The 22,157-nt window shown below is 44.3% G+C and overlaps 1 protein-coding gene and 1 long non-coding RNA gene across 3 annotated transcripts in view; one reads left to right on the forward strand and one right to left on the reverse strand.

Annotated features, from left to right (window-relative positions):
- LOC142571616 (uncharacterized) overlaps positions 1-15,567 on the reverse strand; it is a 43,127-nt gene extending 27,560 nt beyond the window's left edge. For both annotated transcript variants that reach the window (XR_012825913.1, XM_075680126.1), the window contains exons 1-8: positions 15,139-15,567; positions 14,947-15,053; positions 14,716-14,853; positions 14,385-14,493; positions 13,492-13,626; positions 10,035-10,161; positions 8,173-8,244; positions 4,682-4,820 (exon numbers count right to left, since the gene is read on the reverse strand). Coding sequence is in view for 1 of the 2 variants with exons in the window: in XM_075680126.1 (XP_075536241.1) it covers positions 4,682-4,820; positions 8,173-8,244; positions 10,035-10,161; positions 13,492-13,626; positions 14,385-14,493; positions 14,716-14,853; positions 14,947-15,053; positions 15,139-15,376 (1,065 nt within the window). In the remaining variant the exon portion in view is untranslated. The remainder of the gene's footprint in view (positions 1-4,681; positions 4,821-8,172; positions 8,245-10,034; positions 10,162-13,491; positions 13,627-14,384; positions 14,494-14,715; positions 14,854-14,946; positions 15,054-15,138) is intronic.
- Positions 6,469-11,642, forward strand: LOC142571618 (uncharacterized). Its single transcript, XR_012825914.1, has 3 exons — positions 6,469-6,699; positions 7,299-7,370; positions 10,538-11,642. It is a non-coding gene; the product is annotated as an uncharacterized LOC142571618 (long non-coding RNA).
- Positions 15,568-22,157: the final 6,590 nt, after the last annotated feature.

Below are 22,157 nucleotides of genomic sequence, written 5' to 3' on the forward strand. Positions count from 1 at the left end.
TCTGTAACTTGCAATGAGGTTAGAAGGGCCTTAGAAGACATTAAACAAGGAAAGACGGTAGGAGAAGATGGAATAACAGTCAATTTAATAAAAATGGAGGAGCCATCATGCTTGAAAAGCTTGCAGCCCTTTATACGAAATGTCTCGCGCCTTCAAGGGTCCCAGAGAACTGGAAGAATGCCGACATTATACTAATCCACAAAAAGGGAGACGTTAAAGAATTGAAAATTATAGGACCATTAGCTTGCTTTCAGTATTGTATGAAATATTCACCAAGATAATTTCCAAGAGAATAAGGGCAACACTTGACTTCAGTCAACCAAGGAAACAGGCTGGATTCAGGAAGGGATACTCTACGATGGATTACATCCCTGCGATCAATCACATAAATTTGCAGAGTGCAATCAGCCTCTCTACATGGCTTTCATAGATTACGAAAAGGCATTTGATTCAGTAGAGATACCAGCAGTCATAGAGGCTATTACGTAATGAAGTAGTACAGGAGGCTTACGTAAATATTTTGGAAAATATCTACAAAAATTCCACAGCTACTCTAATTCATCACAAAAAAAAAAGTAAGAATACACCTATAAAGAAGGGTCAGTCAAGGAGTTACAATCTCCTCTCTTCACTGCGTGCTTGGAAGAAGCATTCAAGCTATTAAATTGGTGCGGCTTAGGAGCAAGGATTAACGGTGAATATCTCAGCAACCTTCGCTTTGCATATGACACTGTCCTGTTCAGCAAAACTGGCGACAAGTTACAACAAATTGAGTACCTTATCAGAGAGAGCGTAAGAGTGGGGTTGAAGATTAACATGCAGAAAACAAAGATAATGATCAATAGCCTGGCAAGGGAACAAGAGTTCAGGATTGCCAGTCAGCCACTAGAGTCTGCGAAGGAATATGGTTACCTAGGTCAATTACTCACAGGGGACCCTGATCATGAGAACGAAATTTACAGAAGAATAAAATTGGGTTGGAGTGCATACGGCAGACATACTGAGATCCTTACTGGGAGCTTACCATTATCCCTGAATAGAAAGGTGTACAATCAGTGCATTCTACCGGTGCTAACTTATGAGGCAGAAACTTGGGAGACTCTCAAAAACAAGATGAAGACTGCACAAAAGACGCTCAAAAACGAGCTAAGGACCGCACAAGGATTGATGGAATGAAGAATGATAGGTGTAACGTTGAGAGACAGGAAGAGAGCGGTGTGGATCAGAGAGCAAACGGGCATAGCTGATATTCTAGTTTACATTAAGAGAAAGAAATGGAGCTGGGCAGGTCATGTAATGCATACGTTAGATAACTGGTGGACCATTAGGGTTACAGAATGGGTGCCAAGAGAAGGGAAGCACAGTCGAGGACAGCAAAAGACTAGGTGGGGTGATGAAATTAAGAAATTTGCAGGCGCAAGTTGGAATCGGTTGGCACAGGACAGGGGTAATTGGAGATTGGAGGGAGACGCCTTCATCCTGAAGTGGACTTAAAATAGGTGGTTGTTGATGATGATGATGAGTAACTTATTCCACAAGCGGCCAAAAAAGGTGCCATACTCTTGAATGATCACTTTCAGGAACACAATCACGTTTGCAAGATTTCATATCACTAGCGCCAGACACATTGCTACAAGAGTGACAAGAGCGACAAGAGCGACTACATTTTGGCACACTGCCAAACATGCTCTCTAGTCACAGTGCCAAGATCGCTTTTGCCCGCCGACACATTCAGAGCTACAAAACTTTATCTGTATTATCTTTGAAAGTGATCGCACGAGAGTTTGGTACAATATGGCCCAAGTTTATCAACGCGTTGCTGCGCTCACATGCAGTAGCGTGCAAACTGATAGGTTTGTATTCTGACCATTTTCATGCTGTTGCTACAGATAGACGAAGTGCAGTCAATGTGTGCACTGAATCTTCATCCTGTGGCAACATAACAGAAGTTGACCAAGCTGTGATAGCCAAATTATTGTGCAACAGTGATTATTGTACAGCAACAGTCATTATTGTTCATTATAGATGGAACTTGTGCCACGTGCAACTGCTTGAAGTTGCTGGGATCATGTTGCTATTTAACATGCAGATGAACAAATGCTGGACGTGCAGAACTCTCATGAAAAACAGCAAATACAGCCTTTCAACATGAAGCGATCTCTACATGGTCGGTGACTATAGTGGATGAACTAGTCTTCGGTAATTTCGGTTTCGAGGAGGCACCAGTGACATGGCTGACGACCATGCCATTGACGTATTAAAACCAAATTATCGCCATTTTGCTCGATTCTATGGGAAAATTGGTACGTGGTCATGCAGAATACAAACATTGAATGGCGCACTGTTTGGTGTCAGAATTTTCCGCCAGGACCACACCACCAAAGCTGTGGCATGTCAAAAGTGCACGTTGCTGGTGGTATGATATGTGGAGCTAATGTGTCTAATGTGATTGATGCTTTTCCTTTAGAATTTTTAAGTTGCAGGTGGTACACTTGATATCCTTTTGTATTTATAAGCCAAAGTCGCCATGTATCACGCGGGGACATTGTGGGAACGATGACGTATCAAAGGGTATTTTAATACATAGATGTCTTTGCTTGGACTGGGCTTTAGCAACATCATGCCCGGGAAAAACATATGAACAAGGAACAGATCAGCAGGGTTCCATTGTACATGTGATACAGAAGGAGAACGTAATTAACCCCCTTAGGATTAGGTTTAAGAAAAAGTCAAGTTCCTTTTAAAGCAATGGATGTAGAGATCTTAAGTGGCTACAGAAAAAAACTTTGTCTGGTTATTGATAAAGGTTACAAGAACAGCATCAGGTAATACAACAAAGCCTTGTCCTTCACTGAAAAAATAAAGAAAGAAAAAATTGACTAGATTCTATAATTCATGCCATTAATGTCAAATAATAAGCCTAATGTCAAAACAATAAATTCCTCACTACGTAAGAAAGATCAGTGGTGTTGCACAACCTCTACAGCACCTAAATCGGTCTTCGAACGACTGTTATTGTGCACAGAAATACCAGTTCAAAAAAATTACACGTCATTAGCAATAAATGACAGAACACTGGCATGAAACTTTGAAAAAAACAAGCTGGTCATTAAACTCAAGATTGGAATCCTAACTAAACCAAATAAAATGGTTTCTCTTGTCGCATTTTTGCAACAGAAGTGTTCAAACAGGAATACTAACCAAGCATCTATTTTCACTACAAATAGTGAAACATAAACATACATAAATGAACTTACATAAATGCAAAGCTAGATTTCCTGTAATGCAATTTACCAAGCTAATGATGGCATAATCATTTTTGGAACCAGCGGGTATGAGCACAGTTACTTTTTAGTTGTGAGATGGAAAATATAGACGTGGCTCTTGTTATGAAACTATATGCAACAGACAAGCTTCAGTATGTGCAGCTAAGCACTTTGTTTTCCCTCGAACCATGAACAGTGCTGCGATTAGTCCGGCAAATACGCAAATGCGCTTTTACTGCACACAACTTACATTTGTCCACAGCTTGAGTACGCATCATCAGTATGGGATCCTGGTCATGACACCCTCATACAGTCTCTAGAGGCAATACAGAATCGCTCAGCCCGTTTCAGTCTCACCAACTACCAAAGAACTGCGAGTGTCACTAACATAAAAGCTCTCCTACACCTCCTGCTGTTATCAACCCGCAGAAAGCTATCTCGCCTATGTCTTTTCCATAAAATCTACTACCACAACGCATATTTACGTTCTATTTTTGTTCAACTGCCACCACACATTTCATCTCGCATTGACCACCGCCAAAAGGAAGCACTGCAACACTGTCGGCTTTTCATATTCATTTCTTCCCCAAACGAGCAAAGATTGGAACAACTTACCCACATTACTTACAAGCATAGCTGACACCAATAACTCTAAAACCACACTTCAAAGTTTCATGTTATAAATTAATGTTGTGTTTGCTTGTTCTGCCTAATAACTGCTCTTATGCCATAATTTTAAGTTATGGCTTGTATTTTTACATGGTATATTCTCTTTTTTCTTTTCTTTCCTTACTTTTTTTTTCTTACGCCATGTATTTTTGCCATGCTTTTGAAGTTTCCATTTACCATTCTTATTATATTGTATACCATGTTTTGCTATGTTTTTGCCATGTTGTTGCCTTCCTTTCTTATCTTTACTTGTTTTTTTTATTAATTATTGACTTCCACGTATTTAGCTTTGACATTTTCTTCAAAAGTTTCCGCTTCTTTGCACTTATATATTTTTTTCTATAATCAACTATTGTGTGGTTTGCCTCTGTATTTACCTTGCCCCTCTCCTCTGCAATGTACAATCGTGCCTTGAGGGTATAATAAATAAATAAATAAATAAATAAATAAATAAATGCAGTGAAGCCAACTTTCAAATTAAGAAAACGGTCTATTAGTTCATAAGTAAGGGAATTCACTGATGCTTAATTTATGGCAGACAGCTTGGGGCACATTTCTGTCGATCTATGCAAAGCTGGAGCAATAGTCGACAGGAGAATTATGACACCATAAAAGCTTTCGCCACAAAAGCTACACAAGCAATGTAACGGCTAAAATTTATTGCCCAAGAAAGGTGATGCTGAATTTTTTATAGATAAACCATGAGTGCACAAGTTTTCTTTTACACTAAAAATATGAAGCCATACCGGTCTTCTTGCATCAAGGCTATACAGTCCAGAGCGATCCATGTAGCAGACATGCCGAGGATGGCTTCCAAAACTGGTGCACCACCACTGATTGCTGGACGGATGCTCATGAGACACAGTGGCTCTCCACGACGGTTCGCTGCAATATATGAATTATACTTGTTTGTCTCTTGACACCCAATTTGTGGTATAGTTGAAACTTGTTATGCAGTTAAACCTTGATATAATGAAGTTGGTAAAATTTGCAATTTGCTTCATTATATGAAAATTCTGTTATATTGAAATTTGGTTTTAGATGCAAATAAATACAGTCACTGGTGGATGGCCACAAGACTTTCCAAGTTATTGGGCAATCGAAAAAAAAAAAACAAAGCAAATTTGAACAAGAAAAAAACAGAATCATTTCACTGAATTTGAGAGTCGCCAGCGAAAGATAGTTTCATGCTGTGTCGACAATACCTTCACATCAAGGGTACGAAGGGAAGCCAGCCATGCCTCCACATCGATTCCACCCCGCAGCTGATGGTGTCGCCAGCAGTTGGACAATGCTATCATAATGGGGCTTGCAGCAGGGAGCGAATGCTTCCATCTGTCTTTTGCTTCAACTCGTCTCAGAAAATTGAGATTATGCAACCTCCAGTACTAAATGCACAGGAAGACAGTGCACGTGATGCCACGTCAACTTGGCTTGTCCACTCTCTGCATGCTTGGCAAACTATCACTGAAATGGGGTGCACGGGCTGCGTATGCACTCAGCCGTGAGCAGCCACAGCTGCACTATAAAAAGAGGTGCATGCCAACCTGCCCCCCCCCCCCCTTCCCCTTATGCACGCTTGATTGTGTTACTGTGAGCTCGCTCTACTGCCCCCTCTCCCCTTGCTCGCGCGGAAAGACGGTGCTCATCAAGCCACCATCCTTCTTGGCTCACCCTTAATGCTTTCAGTTGCACCTAAAGCATACAGTGCGCTGGGTGAGACAGGATCTTATTGCACTTGGACTTTACATGGAACACGACCCTGCTCCACTTCGGTGGTTGCTCTCGGTTGCAGGACGTGCGATTTGAGAGCTGTGTTTGCAAGCAGCTGCAAGTAATCCAACCATTTGACCATCTGCATCCTAGAAGTTTTGTTATATTGAGATTCAAAATACATGGTGTTTTATGGACAAGAAGTTATTAAAAAGTTATATGCTTCGTTATGTCATGAATTTCTTTATATTGAATTCGTTATATCAAGGTTTAACTGCATATTACGAAGTCCAATCCGGCATGAAAATATCTTTATGTCTGCCATTCGTTTCGGTTCGAATTTGTCACATGCTGATATTGGTGAGAAACATTTTAGGTTAACTTCATTGGATCTGTGTTCATTATGTTGAGGCTAGACTGTAATATACACAAACGGAACGCAATAAGCAAGTAAGCTGGTGACAAGAACAGCATCTGCACCAGAGCGTCTGCAGAACACAATACTATCTTTAAGAGGGCCCCACAGCACTTCTAAACGAAGTTGCACAATTTCTGGGATACAAAAAGGCACTGCCTCGCGAATCTCCTCCTGCAGTGAAATTAATGGGTAGTCTGATGCAAGGTTGTAAAGAACCAAAAGTTGTCTATTGCAATCTTAGCCCTTTCCTGTTCTCTTCACATTTAGCTGTCAGTGTACAAAGCCTTCTGCACTTTTTCATTTTCAAGCATGATGGAAGGTGCAATTCTCTGCAGGTGTTGGCTGTTGACACGCTAACTTGCACCTCTCCACATAAGAGAATGGTGCATTAAAGGGGTCATGAAACACTTCTTGAACTCATCATAAAATGGCCTCACTGTTAAAGGACATTTCATGAATCTCATGTTGCAGAAATTTTTTGAATCTTTCAACTATAACTGGAGTCGTTGTGCCGATACCCTCCTTTCTCTCTCTTTTCTTCTTCACCAGCACGATGGAAGCTACACAGCAAAGAAGGCAAGAGAGCAAAGCCCTGGCCAAAGGGACTCATCACGGCACCCAGTGGCAGCCATGGTAGACTATGCTACGCAGCTCATAGCTGACATCTTGGAGGCCATGTGCAGCTCATGCAACTACACACAGTGGAAAGACGAAATGATTCTGCTTTTTCTGAGATCGCAGGCATATATACTTTTCATTTATTTAACTCAAAATTAGCAATCATGCATTACTGAGAATGCTCTTGCGATCACAAAAGCAGGCAATAGCATTGGTGGGCCAGCTGCTTTCGATGACGCTGCACATGGCATTGCGGAAGTGCGAGTAAGCAATTTTTTGCCGGTTTTGTCGCGTGATTGTAAATTCCCTGCTTCATGCAATGCAGTAATATTTGGCTCACATACTCACACCAGCTTCCACCACAGATAGGCAACGTTTTCTTAGTATGTTTAAAGAGTGCTTCAAGGCCCCTTCAAATTTCAGCATGGCATTAAGCAACTGTTTGAAATGCAGATTATTATAACTCATTTTATTTCTGACTAACTGCAATGTAATAAACATTACAGGCACTACTTGAGCTACATAACCATAACAAGCCAACAGACCTAGGATCCGAAGTTAGCCCACAATGTCGGGTCTAAAAAATCACTCTCTTAATGTGAAACATTTTACAGGAGGGGTAGCAGATGTTTGTGGAGTGGTTGTGCGGCAGCAAGCCCAGGCACAGTGTAGAAGGACGCTACCAGGTGAGCCACAGAGGGGGAGGGAACTCCATGGAGACTGTGAAGTGTAGATGCATGCTGGGAGTGGTTCAGTGTGAGCAGTGACATCACGCCATGTGACCACCTCCACATTGCCATGCTGGTAGCACACGATCAGCGCTATTTGCACAGTCACGCTGCCCTTGGACCGCACATCGCAACCTGCTCTGCATTGCTCGCTTCCTCTGTACATGCATGTGACATGATTTGATGTTGCATGAAGTGAGCATGATGTCACTGATTTAGCCAGTTGCCAAGAAAAAAATGCTCATTGTGCTGCTGAGATGCCCGAGAAAAACATACCAATGCTTTTCAACCAACTAGCCCAACTATCTGCTCTCCTGAGGCCTGTGCCTGTGCATTTAGAAGCTGTGCGGATGTATAAGCGATGGTGAGGATGGGTAATAAAAGATTGCCCAATAGCTTAACACAGATAACGGGCGAGAAAGGAGGGGTGGAAATAAATGGACTGGCATAAAATGCATAGGATTAAGGATATGTACACCACATAATGGTCTCACATCGACCTCACTCAAGAGTAACGTGCGAGGTGTGGAGGTGTTATTACCTTTATATTTAATTAGCCAAACCTGACAAGCAATTCAGTCAAAGTTTTTGCCTTTCAAGGTAGGATATAAATTATTTTTTCTTAAACATACAGTAAAAGGTCACCAGAGTACATGACTTTTTGGATGTAGATGACCTCATGACCACAAAATGCTACTGGCATGGTCAATATTAAATCTAAACCTCTGAACTTCACAAAATGATAATATCACGAACTTACATTCGATCACACTGCTGCAACAGAATACTTCCAGCCTCAGTAACTGCAAGAAGCTCTCCAAAGATGTGGTTGCTGAAAAAAATATATAAATACATTAGAAAGAAATGATATTGGCATCAATGTGTAACGTGGCGAAGTTTATCAGCCCATCATTATGACAAAAAAACAAATAAGCATTGGAAGCAGAAACAGCGTTTTCTTCTGATCTGGCCTGACAACATCAAAAACCTTTGTGTCAGTTGTTACCTGTCCCACAGCACCATCACCTGGTGGCTGAGAAACAGCAGTGCGCAGATATTTGTGAATTCAAACGTGAACTCACATTTTTTTGTTATTAAATTTACATGCCAGTAAATAGGAACCAGGAATCCCAAAATATGGGAACTACATCCCATATTCAACATTTTCTAATGCTGACTTGCTGATGAATATCCAGGGGTAGTGTAACTGATAAAGCTTGCATATACAGAAACATCCAGACAAATGTGATGTCTGTTCTGGATGAAAGATTACTTTTACTCCTGTAGAAACAACACTGAAGCATAAAGAAAGCTGTTACTTAGCAAGCATCACAAGCTGCAGATGTTTATGCATTTTACAAGATATCTTAAAGTGACCTAACTGCGAGTTCCTTGCTATCAGGCTGCTTACATGGTCATTACCTTGCTTATTTGAAGCCTTCTTTACATGGTGGAACTACATATGGCTGTCACAATAATATTCTTAGCGTTGTAGAGTAGTGTTTTGCTAAGCCAAATGACTAGTCCTTAAGCAATATTTCTTAGCAAAATGACTATAACCACACAAATTTCTCATGTACACCTGGTTACATACAGACTTGGTGTTTCATTCTCATACTGAAACAACGTTTCATTTACTGTACTGCCTTTACTGAAAGAAATACTATAATTTAGCACTATTTGCCTACCCCCAAAATTCAAAGTTAAAAGAGTGAATTCGGATATGAATAGTTGTTAACTCTTTATATCCTATTCTTTTTTCATCATGTTTTGCGCAATGGCCTGGTGGCAGCATGTCAGTTGATAATAGTGGGTGTAAAGAGTGGATCAGGAAATGAATCTCTTAAAAAACTAGCCCCCTGTATTCATGTATTTCACTATTCAAAGCCAGATCATCTGAATGTTGGAATTCGATTAGAAAATTTAGTTGCTCAGAGACACACCCAGGAAAGACAACTGTCCCAATCACACGGTTGTCACGGTGACACCAGCAGAAGCATGTGCTCTGTGCCAACAAGTGGCACCCATGACTGGGAAACTAGAGTGCTGCGATGATGAAACACTAAGAGGACAGATATGAGCTCCTGTGTGTGTGCTCTTCATGTTTTGTTGTCAGAGAACATTAGTTTGCCAATAATTAAATATAAGCTAGCCAAACTCTCCATACTAATGTCACCTATGCATGCACCTACACCCATAACCATCCAGTGTGTTGCCGCTGCACTGTTATCGAACTGTCTACTTATGCTAGTGCGAAGATATGGTTTCTACTGCTAAGTTTATTTGCTTATTCATTTTACCGACATATACTACTGCTATACCTTCACACCAGGATACTGCAGACCTAGGTATCGAAAACAAACACTAGGAAACAAATACTACATCGAAAGATCGTTGCTTCACAAAATGACCACATGGCATTGTCCACTACACATTCAACGTCCAAGCTGTTCCATAATCCAATTGTAATTGGGAAAATAGAAAACAAAGCAGTCTAAATATATCAATGCTTTCATGCTCAGCAAGTGGGTATGGCAGTGGAAGAGCTTATACACGAAATAGGCATTAAAAAAAGTTTCTCTTTCTGGGGTCACTGACGAGCCTCAGCAGCTAAAGCCTCACCTTGGTGTCGTATAACAAAGGGTGTCATCATACATGAATTCCGAGAGCACCACTGGGTCCTTGTTCAGTGTGTCAAACAAATGAATGTACTGACAATGGTTCCTTAATCGCACACAGCAAGAAGTTTCTAGAAAAATAAAAAGAGAAACAAGCATAAGAAAAAAGTGAAGGCAAATATTTCTACATTAAATGTGCCTACTTTCAAATGCAGCTGATTCATGTGCCAGCCTTAAAAGCCTGGCGAGTGCTTATACATACTAAGAAAGTGTTCCAACACCAAAACAATGTAACCTTCAATTGGTTTCTATGCCTACATAGCAAACAAATTTTGTTTGGTTTGCAGCTAACAAGTGGTCATGTTAGGCTGAATGAATGTGATTTGGCAATTATTGTTACTGAATGTGCACAAGAACAGAGGAGGTGCTCAACACAGTGATGGAGACGACAATGGTGTGTGTGCTTATTCAGCCATATTGTCTTATCCAACTTGTCTTTCTCTGTAGACAGCATGCCCTGTCCAGGTCACCAATCTGTGGAGGTGGGTCGAAAACAAGCAACCACAGCCACAGTACAATGAAGCTAACCAGCCTGGTGCCGATGTTTCCAGGAACGGCAGGCAGACATGGCCGCTCGGATCAGGCGTGCTAGTGTGTTCTTATCCACATGCAAAATCCATACACGGCAGTCTTCCTTTTAGCGGCGCCAAAGCTAAATGTAGCGCCACCACAGTGTAAATGTACTTCTCGTCTACCTCTGATCTTCAACAAAACATTGTAGCAGAGGATGGAATTCTCTTCGACAATCTGTAGAGCTAGTGCTTGTGAGTCAAAGCCAGCACTGGTCAAAAACACTGACTTTTATTGCATATTGCTGAAAGTTGCCAACATCAACTATTCAAGCTTTGACTAGGACAACAGTTGTGTGCTGTTTCTTTGATTGTTTGAGCTTCGCAGGCACAGCTTTGCTCTGTCAGTGGCAGAGCACGAATGGAGGAATGCAAGAGCCCCTGCACTGATGTGTTTGTTTCCAGTGATTCGTGGCACATGCAAACCCGACTGGCAAAGTACAGGCCAGTGACCCATTGATAATGAACTCCTGTGAATGCACCAAACTTCAAGCACGTTTCCCCCTGCAGACGGTAAAAAATACCAGCAATATTCCAGTCATATTTTTGTTGTAGCTTCAGTCATTTTCATAGCCGCTTCCAATCAGCCTGCACACATGTGGGACAAACTTTAGATGTCTGCGTACAAGAATAGTACTTGAAAATAACTTGTGTGTATGGCTGTTTCATAGCTTGTACGTCTCGCATAAGGGTCACATTAATTTTCTTTTCTCTTTTTTATTCCCCTGTGTTGTGAAATAAGCAATTGGGCACTGATACTTGCATAGTTAGTTGGGCAGAAATGTGAGCCAGTGTTACATTTGCACATGTCTACAATAAGAAAGAATTTCTTAATATAAGTGGAGTGCGTCACTGTCTTCATGGAGGGAGCCTTGCTGCTACAGTGCGATTTACTTGCTTCAGCTAGTGCACACCGGCAATTTTAACAGGACAACATTTGTTACTATGATTGCTGTAACATGCTCTCACGGCTAGGACATAAACACTATACAATCAAGCACATTTACAAGGAAGCACTTGGGACCTCCAAAGTCCTTCGTTATATAGGTCACTTTGTTGTGAAGGTAGCACACATACTCACTATAGAGCAGGCTAAGCTTGTCTGGCAAAAGACAATTTTCATTCAGCGCAAACTCAAGAGATGCCTAGCGAATGAGGTAAGCCACTAAATTTCTTCTGCACACTTCGTTTGATAGAAACTGCGACTTTAACCGATGTTATGGCAATGAAGTTTGTGTCACGCTCTTTGGTGAAATCCGGGACCGATGCAAGACACAGCTGTAAACTGTTAAATGCCACCTGCCTTGTCAAATTTATCAGTTAGTCTGCAGGATCTTCATCACTGCCTTCATCAACATCCATCTCGTTTTTTCTGGTCTCGACCATGTTTCTGAGCAGAGCATCGCACCAGATGGAAACAGGGGGAGGGAGTGGGGGTTGGCCTTCCATAGCTACTGTGGTTTCCAGACCGTCACACACAATGGTGCTTCCTATATGCACCACCACTCCATGGTGGCTATGGAGGGAAGTAGCGGTATTGCTATGTGTGTTCATTGTAAAGCACCAAATCAGCCCATGGGGATGCCTATATTTGGTCACTGTCAGGTAAATTTGTTGTAGTGGTCTTCACTGTAGAGGTGCTCACAACACACATACAGATAAGAATTTGGCTGGACAATCACAATCCTTTGTTATACATTAAATTTCGTAGCAGAGCTGTTTGACAGTAGTCAGGTTTAGGAGAGCAGTCCTGATGTGGCATGAAGCATTTTCTTCCCCCCCCCAGTCAGGGCCATACCACTAAGAACAATATCTGCAATATCCTCAAGCCTGTACTTAAGTGCAAAAGTTGTAACAAACCACAGTAAAGCAAGTGGGTGCCGTAGCAAATGGTTGGGAGCCTCCTTAAGGTCTCTAACATTCTTCATGCTAACTTCTGCAGACTTGAGTGATTTTTGTGAAGACTCAAGCATTAGCTAACGACTACATTTGGAATCCTTATGCATATTAAAAAATTCAGCCTAATCTGATGCTATTCTTAAAGCTTGCTTACTAACAATTTGCAAATATCTTTTGAAGATTTTTTCACTTTAATTCTGATCGAAAATTGTTGCAAAAGGACGAGATTTCCTGCATATAAAGGGACTCTAAAAAGAAATACTAAATCAGTTTCGTCTGATGAAAGTGCGTTTTCAGAAGTGTACTTTCGCTAATTTCGCAGTATAAGGTTGATTGCTACAAGAGAAAATAAAGCCCAGACTTCTTTTGTAGAATTTCGTGTCCAACCCCACTCATTGCCTGTATGTCAGTGTAACGTCACAGATTTCAAAGAATATATTTTTCATGTGGGCTGTTGTGGCTCAGTAAATGTTCTTGCAACTTGCTAAGTTCAGTCATTGGCTGTTTTAGAATTCAATGTAGTTAACGTTAACTAAATAAAATTAACTATGCTCAAGCATATGTCGTAAGTATCTATGGTGTCATGGTAAGATGGTGCAGGAACTTCAAGGCAGCGTTACCACCTATCTTTCATTTTTGCGTCCTTTCTTACTTATCAAGCCTCTTCTAACGGTAAGGAACTCTTTCTTGGTATTCTAAAAAAGTAGCTTAGTAATGCAGTTCAAATGATTTTTCTCTTTAGTGCCCCTCTAACCTCACAGCATATAAGCAAAAATGGGGGACATCAGAAAACTGGAGCGCATATAGCTGAAAACTGCTGTCATGGTAACTAGGTTATGTGTTATGGCATTAATGCTAGTGTGGAAAGTTTCAATGATGGTTACTCCAAGGTACATAAAAACAAGAAAACAGAATGGTTGAGATACATTTTACCTTTTTGAACGTTTTGTAGGCTCACTTGAAAAACTGTGCCATTAGTTGTATCCGAGTTGTTCAGCACTAGGCTTGATTGCTTCTGCAGAAATGCTTTCTCTGAGTGCACAGGAGCTGATCTGTATTCAGATATGGCTGAAAAAGGAATAGTAAAGCAAATAAGTGAATTAATCACACAGATGGCAACTAGTGTTCACTAATGAACATTTAGATCAGCTGCTGGCATGAAAACATTATCTGCATTATGTGCAAGTAGGTAGAAACAGAGTGCTTTGTAGCACTTTGCAAATCTACAAGAAAATAGTTTCACATCGTGCTATAACAATTTACAAAGTTGGTTTCTTGCGTTACAATTATTTATCTCATAAGAAGAGGTACTCCAAACTTGCATCAAGTGAAGAATTCATATGCTGCAAACTTCTCATAATGATAGCATATAATGATGCTTGCAAATGAGTGCTGAAGAAATGACCACACGAAACTCGCATGCATGACAAAGTGTGGTTGGGATATCTGTGAAAGTGACAAAATGAAATGCTACCAAAGACTGCTGTCACCTACACATTAAGTAGGAGCTTGAACACTGCTACATAATTATGACCGCATGCCGTTACCAACTTACTTTCCTTAGAACTTACACAACTCTGGCAGGCAATGACAACTGTACTCATCCTACCAACACTGTTACATAATGTTTGGAGTCTACCTTTCCTCAGAGTTTGTTTCTGGGCAGGACTCGCACACTATTTCAGCATGGTCAGTGCCTTTAGTGTGTGTGGTTGTGCTTGTGACGAGACCAATAGCGACAGTTTAGTTTGACTTGCCTGCTTTTTGGAGCACTGGGATTAAAGTAGGATTAAAGTTGCTTGGAATGCAGCTATAACATAACCTACCTAGCTTGCTTAGCTCGGCACCACATGGATGAGCCAGCAGAATGGAGCCATTTGATGAAACATGAGGAACCGTAGCAAGGCAACCACCAGTGAAATTCCAGTTACACTCCTTCAAGAAAAGAAATCAGTAATAAGCATATTAAGACACTAGTACGTGAAATGGAGTCGCAAGTGCTTGCATAACAATGCCACAGAGTGTGGGTCTAAAGCCTACAGCGCAGTTTTCAACTCGCACGATATGAAAACATTATAAGGTGCGTGTAAAAGTTCCACTGCTTTAAGCTTCATGCTGTATATACTAAATCACATGCTTGCACACTTAATTGCTTACTCGGTAGCAGAACGATTCAGGTTGTGTTTGCATTAGCTCTAGTAGGCTCTGATGAATTTTCATGTTTCTCAGCCCTCTGCGAGGTTTCTTTGACATTAGGACGTCCGCAATGCCTTGAACAGCACTTGCAAAGGGACCCTAAAGAGAAAGAGAGCACATGTCAGTGGCGAAGTAGCCCCTTAACGGCATTTTAATGAGCTTGCAACGGCAGGAACCGAGCCAAATACGTACCTTGCGCTTGACAAAACCACGGTAAATGCCGATCGTTGACTCGAACATACGTATTCTTTTATTTAGATCAAGCTGATATTGTAAGCACGGTTCTACTGCGGTAGAAACTGTAACAGATTTGAAGAAACACGCTATTTCATATCTGACTATATGGCAAAAACAATGACGCAAGAGCGCTGCATGAAAACATACCGTTGTTAGGAACTGACAGAGGCAGCGTCAAATACTGTGCGGACAGCTTGTTCCGTCGAGAATCGTGGCATTTCAAGGTCAAGAAATGCGAAAGTCCGTCTCCATCCGTTGTGATATCGACTCCAGCGCCCCCAAAGTCTGGTTGATATTTTGCGTCGACGCTGAAATCAACCAGATCAGCTAAAGCATGTTCTGCAGCGCTGGACCACACCGGTAGCAGTTTCGGCAGTGAGTCCATGGTGTCCCTTGAATACCATGAACCTTAGTTTTACATCCCGCTTAAAGATTTTAGAGAAGCACGTAAGTAACCGTAATTGTCGCAGGGTATTTTTCATAATTACTGTGCCTAGCTAGCAGACAAAACATCTAAACACAACATGGTTTACACAGGCTGGTTTACAGTTCACACGCGCGCATTGCGCATCATGTGGTGTGGGAGCAATGACGATAGGGCTGTCGGGCCAGTCGGGCTATCGTTGAGAATTATTTTCCTTCCTTCTTTTCCTCATATTAAAGTGAAAGGACAAAATCGCAAGCAGGTGCCTATATTCAGATTGAATTTAAATTGAAGATTTTTATAGGTTGTCTTTAAATTTTATTAACCAAAAACGGATTCCTCAGAGTAAGAATAGCGAATCTCGAAGGCCATGTTATAGAAAAGCCATGTACTGAAAGCACCGTGACACGATACTCGAGCTTTTGCGTTTAAAGACACACACACACACACACACACACACACACACACACACACACACACACACACACACACACACACACACACACACACACACACACACACACACACACACACACACACACAAATTAACGCCGTCATATTTTTGAAGTCGACTAACAGAATCTTTAGCCCTCTAGCATTTCAGAAGACGAGCAGCAGCAGCAGTATTCTCTGTCGGCCCCTTCCGGGGTAAGCGACGACGCTCTATGCATGGATAATAAAATGAGATCTTGAAAGCTATATTTTTGCTGGCTGCATGCGGCAGAAACGGTCGAAACGATTGAGAGAGCCGGAAAACGCCATAGACGTCAGGTTTTGAACGTCACTTTCGCGAGATTTCGGTGTCTACCAGACTTGTGTGCTACGGACGTTTTAATGTCATTCGAACGTTCGAATGACATTAGCATCGAATGGCATTATTAGACTGCTGTACAGTCAAATAATGAAATTTACTGCATGTTCCATAAGCGCCGACTACAAGGGGCGCCGGGGGGGGGGGGGGGGAGGCGTCTCCGGGGCCCGAGCCCCCTCCGGAGCTTTCCGGGGGGGGGGGGGGGAGGGGTGCTAAGCGCCCCTCCGGCGATGCCGAAGCCTATACCCCCCCCCCCCCCCCCTCGAAGAAAACCTATTATAGTGCATATTGCTTCCAGTACAGTGGAGTAGCGGCCATTAATTTTTTCGTTACTGAGATTTAATTAGGTAAGTGTAATTAATTATCTAACTCGAGACGTACTATCATAATTATCAAATTGTCAATGAGGCATTTGCAGGCACAGCCAAGGGACATCTAACTGCGGTATTTTCAGCGACGTGCTAATTGTGCACTAATTTTTTTCTGACTGATAAATAAACCCCGCGAAATATGGCGAATACCACGTGACTGTACTCCCACCCGCATCATAATGCAGCGCCCTCGAACAGGCTCCTTCTGAGTTAGCCAGATCGAAATAAAGGAAATAAAGAAGAAAAAGAACACCGCCCGAACACTGCGTACAGATGGTTAACCAGCGAAGCTGAGACGTGCGGCCCCGGTGTTTCCCCCTGGAAAGGTTCATTAAACGACGGTTTGGTAGACTGCCAAATACTCTGCACGCAGTTGCTGCTTGCGCTCAGCTGCACGAGCCCGTTGTTGTGCCCGGGCTGCAGCATCGGGACAGCGTGGACGAACTCGTTCCCGGTTCCGTTCGCCGCATTGCTGGTCGAAAGCTGCCTGCTCCTCTGGAATACGTATGACGCGTGGCCTACCCATTTTGGAGGTGAAGAGAAACCGCTGCGCGCCCGCTCGGTTGCCACGGAGAGAGAGAGAGAGAGTAAAACATCTTTATTAATAATATTTGAATGGCGAGAACAGTGTGGGAGGAACCCTCAGTCCAGGGTCCCTAAGATGATTCCGGCGATGTTTCGAGCCCGTTGTATCACAGCTCGGAGGACCTCGGGAGGTCCGTCGCGGAGGGCATCGTCCCACAGCTCTTTGTTGCGTAGGGGGTAAAGGAGAGTTGGCAAGGGAGGAAAGAGGTTTGCAGTGCACTCAATCGTGACGTGGAAGACTGTGGGCGAGCTGCCACAGCCAGGGCAACGATCTACATAACAGTATGGGTATAATTTATTGAGAGAGACAAGATTTGGAAAAGTTGCGGTTTGTAACTGGCGTAATGCCACTGCTTCCTCCCGCGAGAAGGACGGCGGTGGTGCGGCGTGGTTGCGACGAATGCGTGTATATGACGGAGTATGTCCTTGTAACTGAGCAAGGGATCCCCCCACTCTGAACTAGTCGCCTCACCACGCCGAGTCGCCCGGAGGGAAATTTCTCGGGCAACCGCATGTGCGCGTTCGTTACACGGCAGCGAGGTATAACCAGGGGTCCAGAGTAAGTGGATGCGGGGAGGTGTGGTTGGTGTATTTTGCGGGATCTGTTTGAGAATTTGGTGCGCCGCTCTCGGGATGCCATGTCCTTATAGGAACGCCCGGCATGCCTAGCTGTTGCGAGTCCGTCAATATATACACTTGCTCAGGAACACGGATGGTGTGTCGAATTGCAAGAGCAACACCGAGAATTTCTCCGTAAGCGGCGTTTGTTCCGCGCATTGCAGCAGAGTCTCTCAGGGATTCGGTGCCTTCCAAAACTACCGAGGTATAGCCCTCTTAAGTGCGTGATGTGTCCGTGTATAAAGTATGTGTCTCCGGGATGTTTGCAAGCATACGGCCAATGTATCGTACACGGTCTTTGCGCCGCCCTTTGTCATGCTCGGGGTGCATATTACGTGGCAATGGATGAATACTTAGTGCTTGGCGTATCGCTGACGACAAGATCGTTGGAGGGGTTTCAGGCTCAAGGGGTGGGACAGAGTATCGATCGTAGCCGTGTGAGAAGATGGCGGCCAGCAGGAGTGAGTAGGAGGCGCTGGCGATGGCTGACCCAATGTGCCTCTAGCAGCTCGCCTAGTGTGTTATGTGTCCCTAAGTTAAGGAGACGGTGTGTGGAAGTATAGTTCGGGAGGTCGTGGGCCAGCTTCGTCGCTTTGAGAATCATTGCGTCTATGCGAAGTTGTTGCGCTTGGGTCAACCGCTGAAATTGGAGACGGTATGTAAGGCGGCTGATCACGCATGCCTCCACCAAGCGCAGCAGGTCCTCTTCTCGAAGGCCCGAGCGCCTGTTGGAGACCCTCTGGATCATGGCCAGAATTTGCTCAATCTGTCTGGATAGAAGGGAAACAGTGTAGTTTGACCTGCCATCCGCTTGGACGTGTAGGCCGAGGATACGAGCACGATCAACTTGTGGTATCGGTATGCCATCCACATGCACAGTGATAGGGGGAGTAGAGGAACGGCTCCGGGGGCGAATGATTATGAGCTCCGACTTTTCCGGAGCACATCTTAAGCCGCATTTTCTCGCGTACTCGGAAACTGTATCGACTGCTTGCTGCAGTCGGTCCTGGATGGCTCCGTCGGACACCCGTGTCGACCAGATAGTGATGTCGTCCGCATAAATAGCGTGGGCGACATCAGGGATCTGGTCGAGTAGCCGGGGGAGCCCTGCGAGAGCGATATTGAATAGAGTAGGGGAAAGAACTGAGCCCTGGGGTGTCCCACGTCCTACAAGGCGAATCGTACCGGATCGATGCGGTCCCATTCCTACGGCGGCTGTGCGGGTAGGCCACCCTGTTTGGCTGCTCAACCCTCCAGGAACAACGTGCCCTGGTGGCCCGAGCCAAAGCCGCTGAAGAAGCCACGGGAGTCCCGGACTAGGGACCGCCCCCTAGACTTTGTAAGGGCTGGGCCCTTAGGGCTCAGCTCACACCGCTCTTGTAAATAGAAGAAATAAAGTTTGCCACCACCACCACCACCTTCCACTTCTGTGGTATGAGCAAGATGGAGCACCAGCACACAGCAGCAGCCGAGCACGAAACTGCCTGGATGCGACTTTTCATGCGCAATAGATTGAAAGGCACGGACTTGTAAATTGGCCGGCTAGGTCACCTGACCTCTCTCCACTCGATTTCTTTCTGTGGGGTTATGTGAAAGATCATGCTTACATGATCGAGACGGACGTCAGATTAGCTCAAGACAAGGATAACGGATATCTGCCGTAGAATTCCAGCGTCGGTCATCAAGAAAGTAATTGCAGATGTGATAAAGCGGACTCAGTTCTGCGTAGCTGCAGAAGGAGACCTAACCGAACACATCCTCTAGGCAGCAGCTGGTGCTCAACGGCGCTTACGAATTCATCGATAATAAGGGCACACTGAAATCTGACGTATATTCTTTTTCTTTTGTGCAGGCGTCCTAAATGCCAATTCGGTTCATTTAGAAGTGGCTATTTGCTTTCCTGAACGCATTGGTTTTGCATTTTCTTAACACGTGGGACGCTTGCCGGTCTGTTTATTAAAGCGAAGCTTTCTTTGCCGCTTCCTTCGACTTTCCCACTGCTGATAGCTGCTGCTGCCACAGAGTTTCCTACAATAATTACTGTATGAAACTCTATGGCTGCTGCTGTCGCGCACACCGCGTCCGGGGGTGGTTCAGAGCGCGTATATACAACGTTTTTTTCGTGGGCGCCCTCTATGAGCAGTCAGCATGCTGACTACCGAGGAGATAGAGGCAGCGTCCTGCTGTGCTGCTGTTTCAAGCCCGCACTGGCGCCTTTCTCTATGCTGGCGCTCTCCTCGCAAACCAACGCCGCCACGAACTATTCGGCGTGGATCCGACGTGCCGCTCGAGCGGTGCACCAGAAGAAACCGTTCTTCACATGCTACAACAATGTCCAAGACTTCCCGCAGATCCCCGATCGTGCCCCTGGCCGAGAGCCTGGCGCTGACTGGTCTCATAGAGGAGGACCGAACTGCACGCGCCGAGACTACGAAGATCCGGCTAGAACAGTGGCAGCGACTGGGCAGGCGAGCCCAATAGGTGAAGGAAACCCCCAGAAAGACATCGCCCGGCTAGAGCCACCCAGTCACAGCGAATGGCCGCTGATGCCGACCACCTCAGCTACACAAGTTCCTAATGCTCCTAAGACACAGACGGCCGACCAGGAAGCGACGCAGCTGGGACGCACTGACTTGAACTGGCATGAACCGGCATGGCTGGCGGATTGGATTGTCGTGGCTTTGGTGAAATCCGAGGCGACGGGAGCCTAGAATACAACGAACCGGACCAACCAGAGGGACTCGCAGACTGTGAACAGAATTGTGTTTTATGTTCTTTCTCTGCTTACTTTCTACGCCTTACTTTCCTTCCTTTTCGTACTTTCAACATCTCCTGTGGCGTTGACAAACGCCTGCCCTGAGTCAAAAGGGATCAGGACTTGCTGGCTTGGGCGAGCGCTCCGTTTTGCGTGGCAGGTGCACGCTCGGCGCTGGTTTCTGGTATTTGTTCTCGCGCTAGCGCGGTCTATTTAGTGTGACGTGGCACCTTCTACGTGGAAAACGATTCTTTCAGACTGAAGTGGTTTAAGTCGGTATGGCCGGACTTTCTGCTGGCGTTGAGGCGAACGAAGCACGCAGCGCGATGTGTGCGCGCATGTTTGAGCCTTCAATCAGCCTGGGTGATCAATTGTGTATTTCTAAAAGTTCCATTCACTAATGTGACCTTATTGCAGTATTATCTTCTAGTTCTAAGCTGCGGTTTAGGAGCAATGAAACATACGCGACGATTGTAACAGCGTGGGTACCGTTCAGGGGCGTAGCCAGGGGCGTAGCCAGGGGCGGGGGGGGGGGAAGGGGGCTTATGGGCCTTCAGGCCCCCCCCGAAATTTTTTCGTACTGTCCATGCCCCGCCCACCAAAGCAATCCCCGTTGCCAGAAATCATTCTGAATTTTGTCTAGAATTTTTTTTCACGCTTGAAAAGACATTTCACCGCGAACATTGCGAACTCGGGCTGGATTTCGCGACAATGCCTATGCACCGGGAGTCACATAACGCAAGCAGCCCCATCCGAGCACAAAGTTTCAAGGGCGTTTTGATGGCGAACGGGCTCGCCGTGGAATCTACAGAGCGCATGGATGTCAATTCCGAAATTTACGGATATAAAGTTTTCATAAACTTTTGATGTAAAAGATGCATTGACATTTCCAAAGTTGTTCTTTAGATTTTCAATTGCGGAACATTGTGGGTTTAATGTTCCTATAAATATCGGACGCCAAAGGTACGTTGACTTTTCTAAAGTCTTACAACGGACCATAGAACGAGACAAGCCAAATCAACACACTATCAGGCAAGTTGACAAAGCCAGCAGCGAGGTCCGATGAGATGAAACGTTATGGTGGTTCATTTGTGCCGTCATGACACAAAAAAATAACATTTTTTTTTCTACCTACGCCAAAGCATCCATGTCAAGACACTAAAGCCAGCCAAGGTAACTACGTTCTTATTTATTTTTCTGCTTCGACTTTTATTCGTGAGGACACATTGTGCCTCGTCATTTTTTTTTGTACTCACTACTCTACCCGCGGGCTGCCAGAGGCAGCCAGACCGCATGTGTTTTTCTCATGTTGCTCCGACCACCGCGCGGCGCACTTCGGTGCGCGTTCGCTTTTCTCTGGCCGAGTGGATTTTCGCCTGACAGAGTTTTGGGCGCTTTCTGGCTAGCATACGAGAAAAAGAAACTATCGTCGCTCGCCGCCATCATTGCGGAGACTCGGCAAATGGCACCTCGTTCGCTTGAGCGCATACTCTCGGGAAAGTCTGGTCTCGCCAGTGTAGGATACCGAACAGTATGCGTATATGGTCCTCGGTGGACCAAGAGTCTCACGTTTTCTTCGCCATTCCTTCGGTAGCCACATTA

The sequence above is a fragment of the Dermacentor variabilis genome, chromosome 2, assembly GCF_050947875.1.
Source record: "Dermacentor variabilis isolate Ectoservices chromosome 2, ASM5094787v1, whole genome shotgun sequence".
NCBI classification, from domain to species: domain Eukaryota; kingdom Metazoa; phylum Arthropoda; class Arachnida; order Ixodida; family Ixodidae; genus Dermacentor; species Dermacentor variabilis.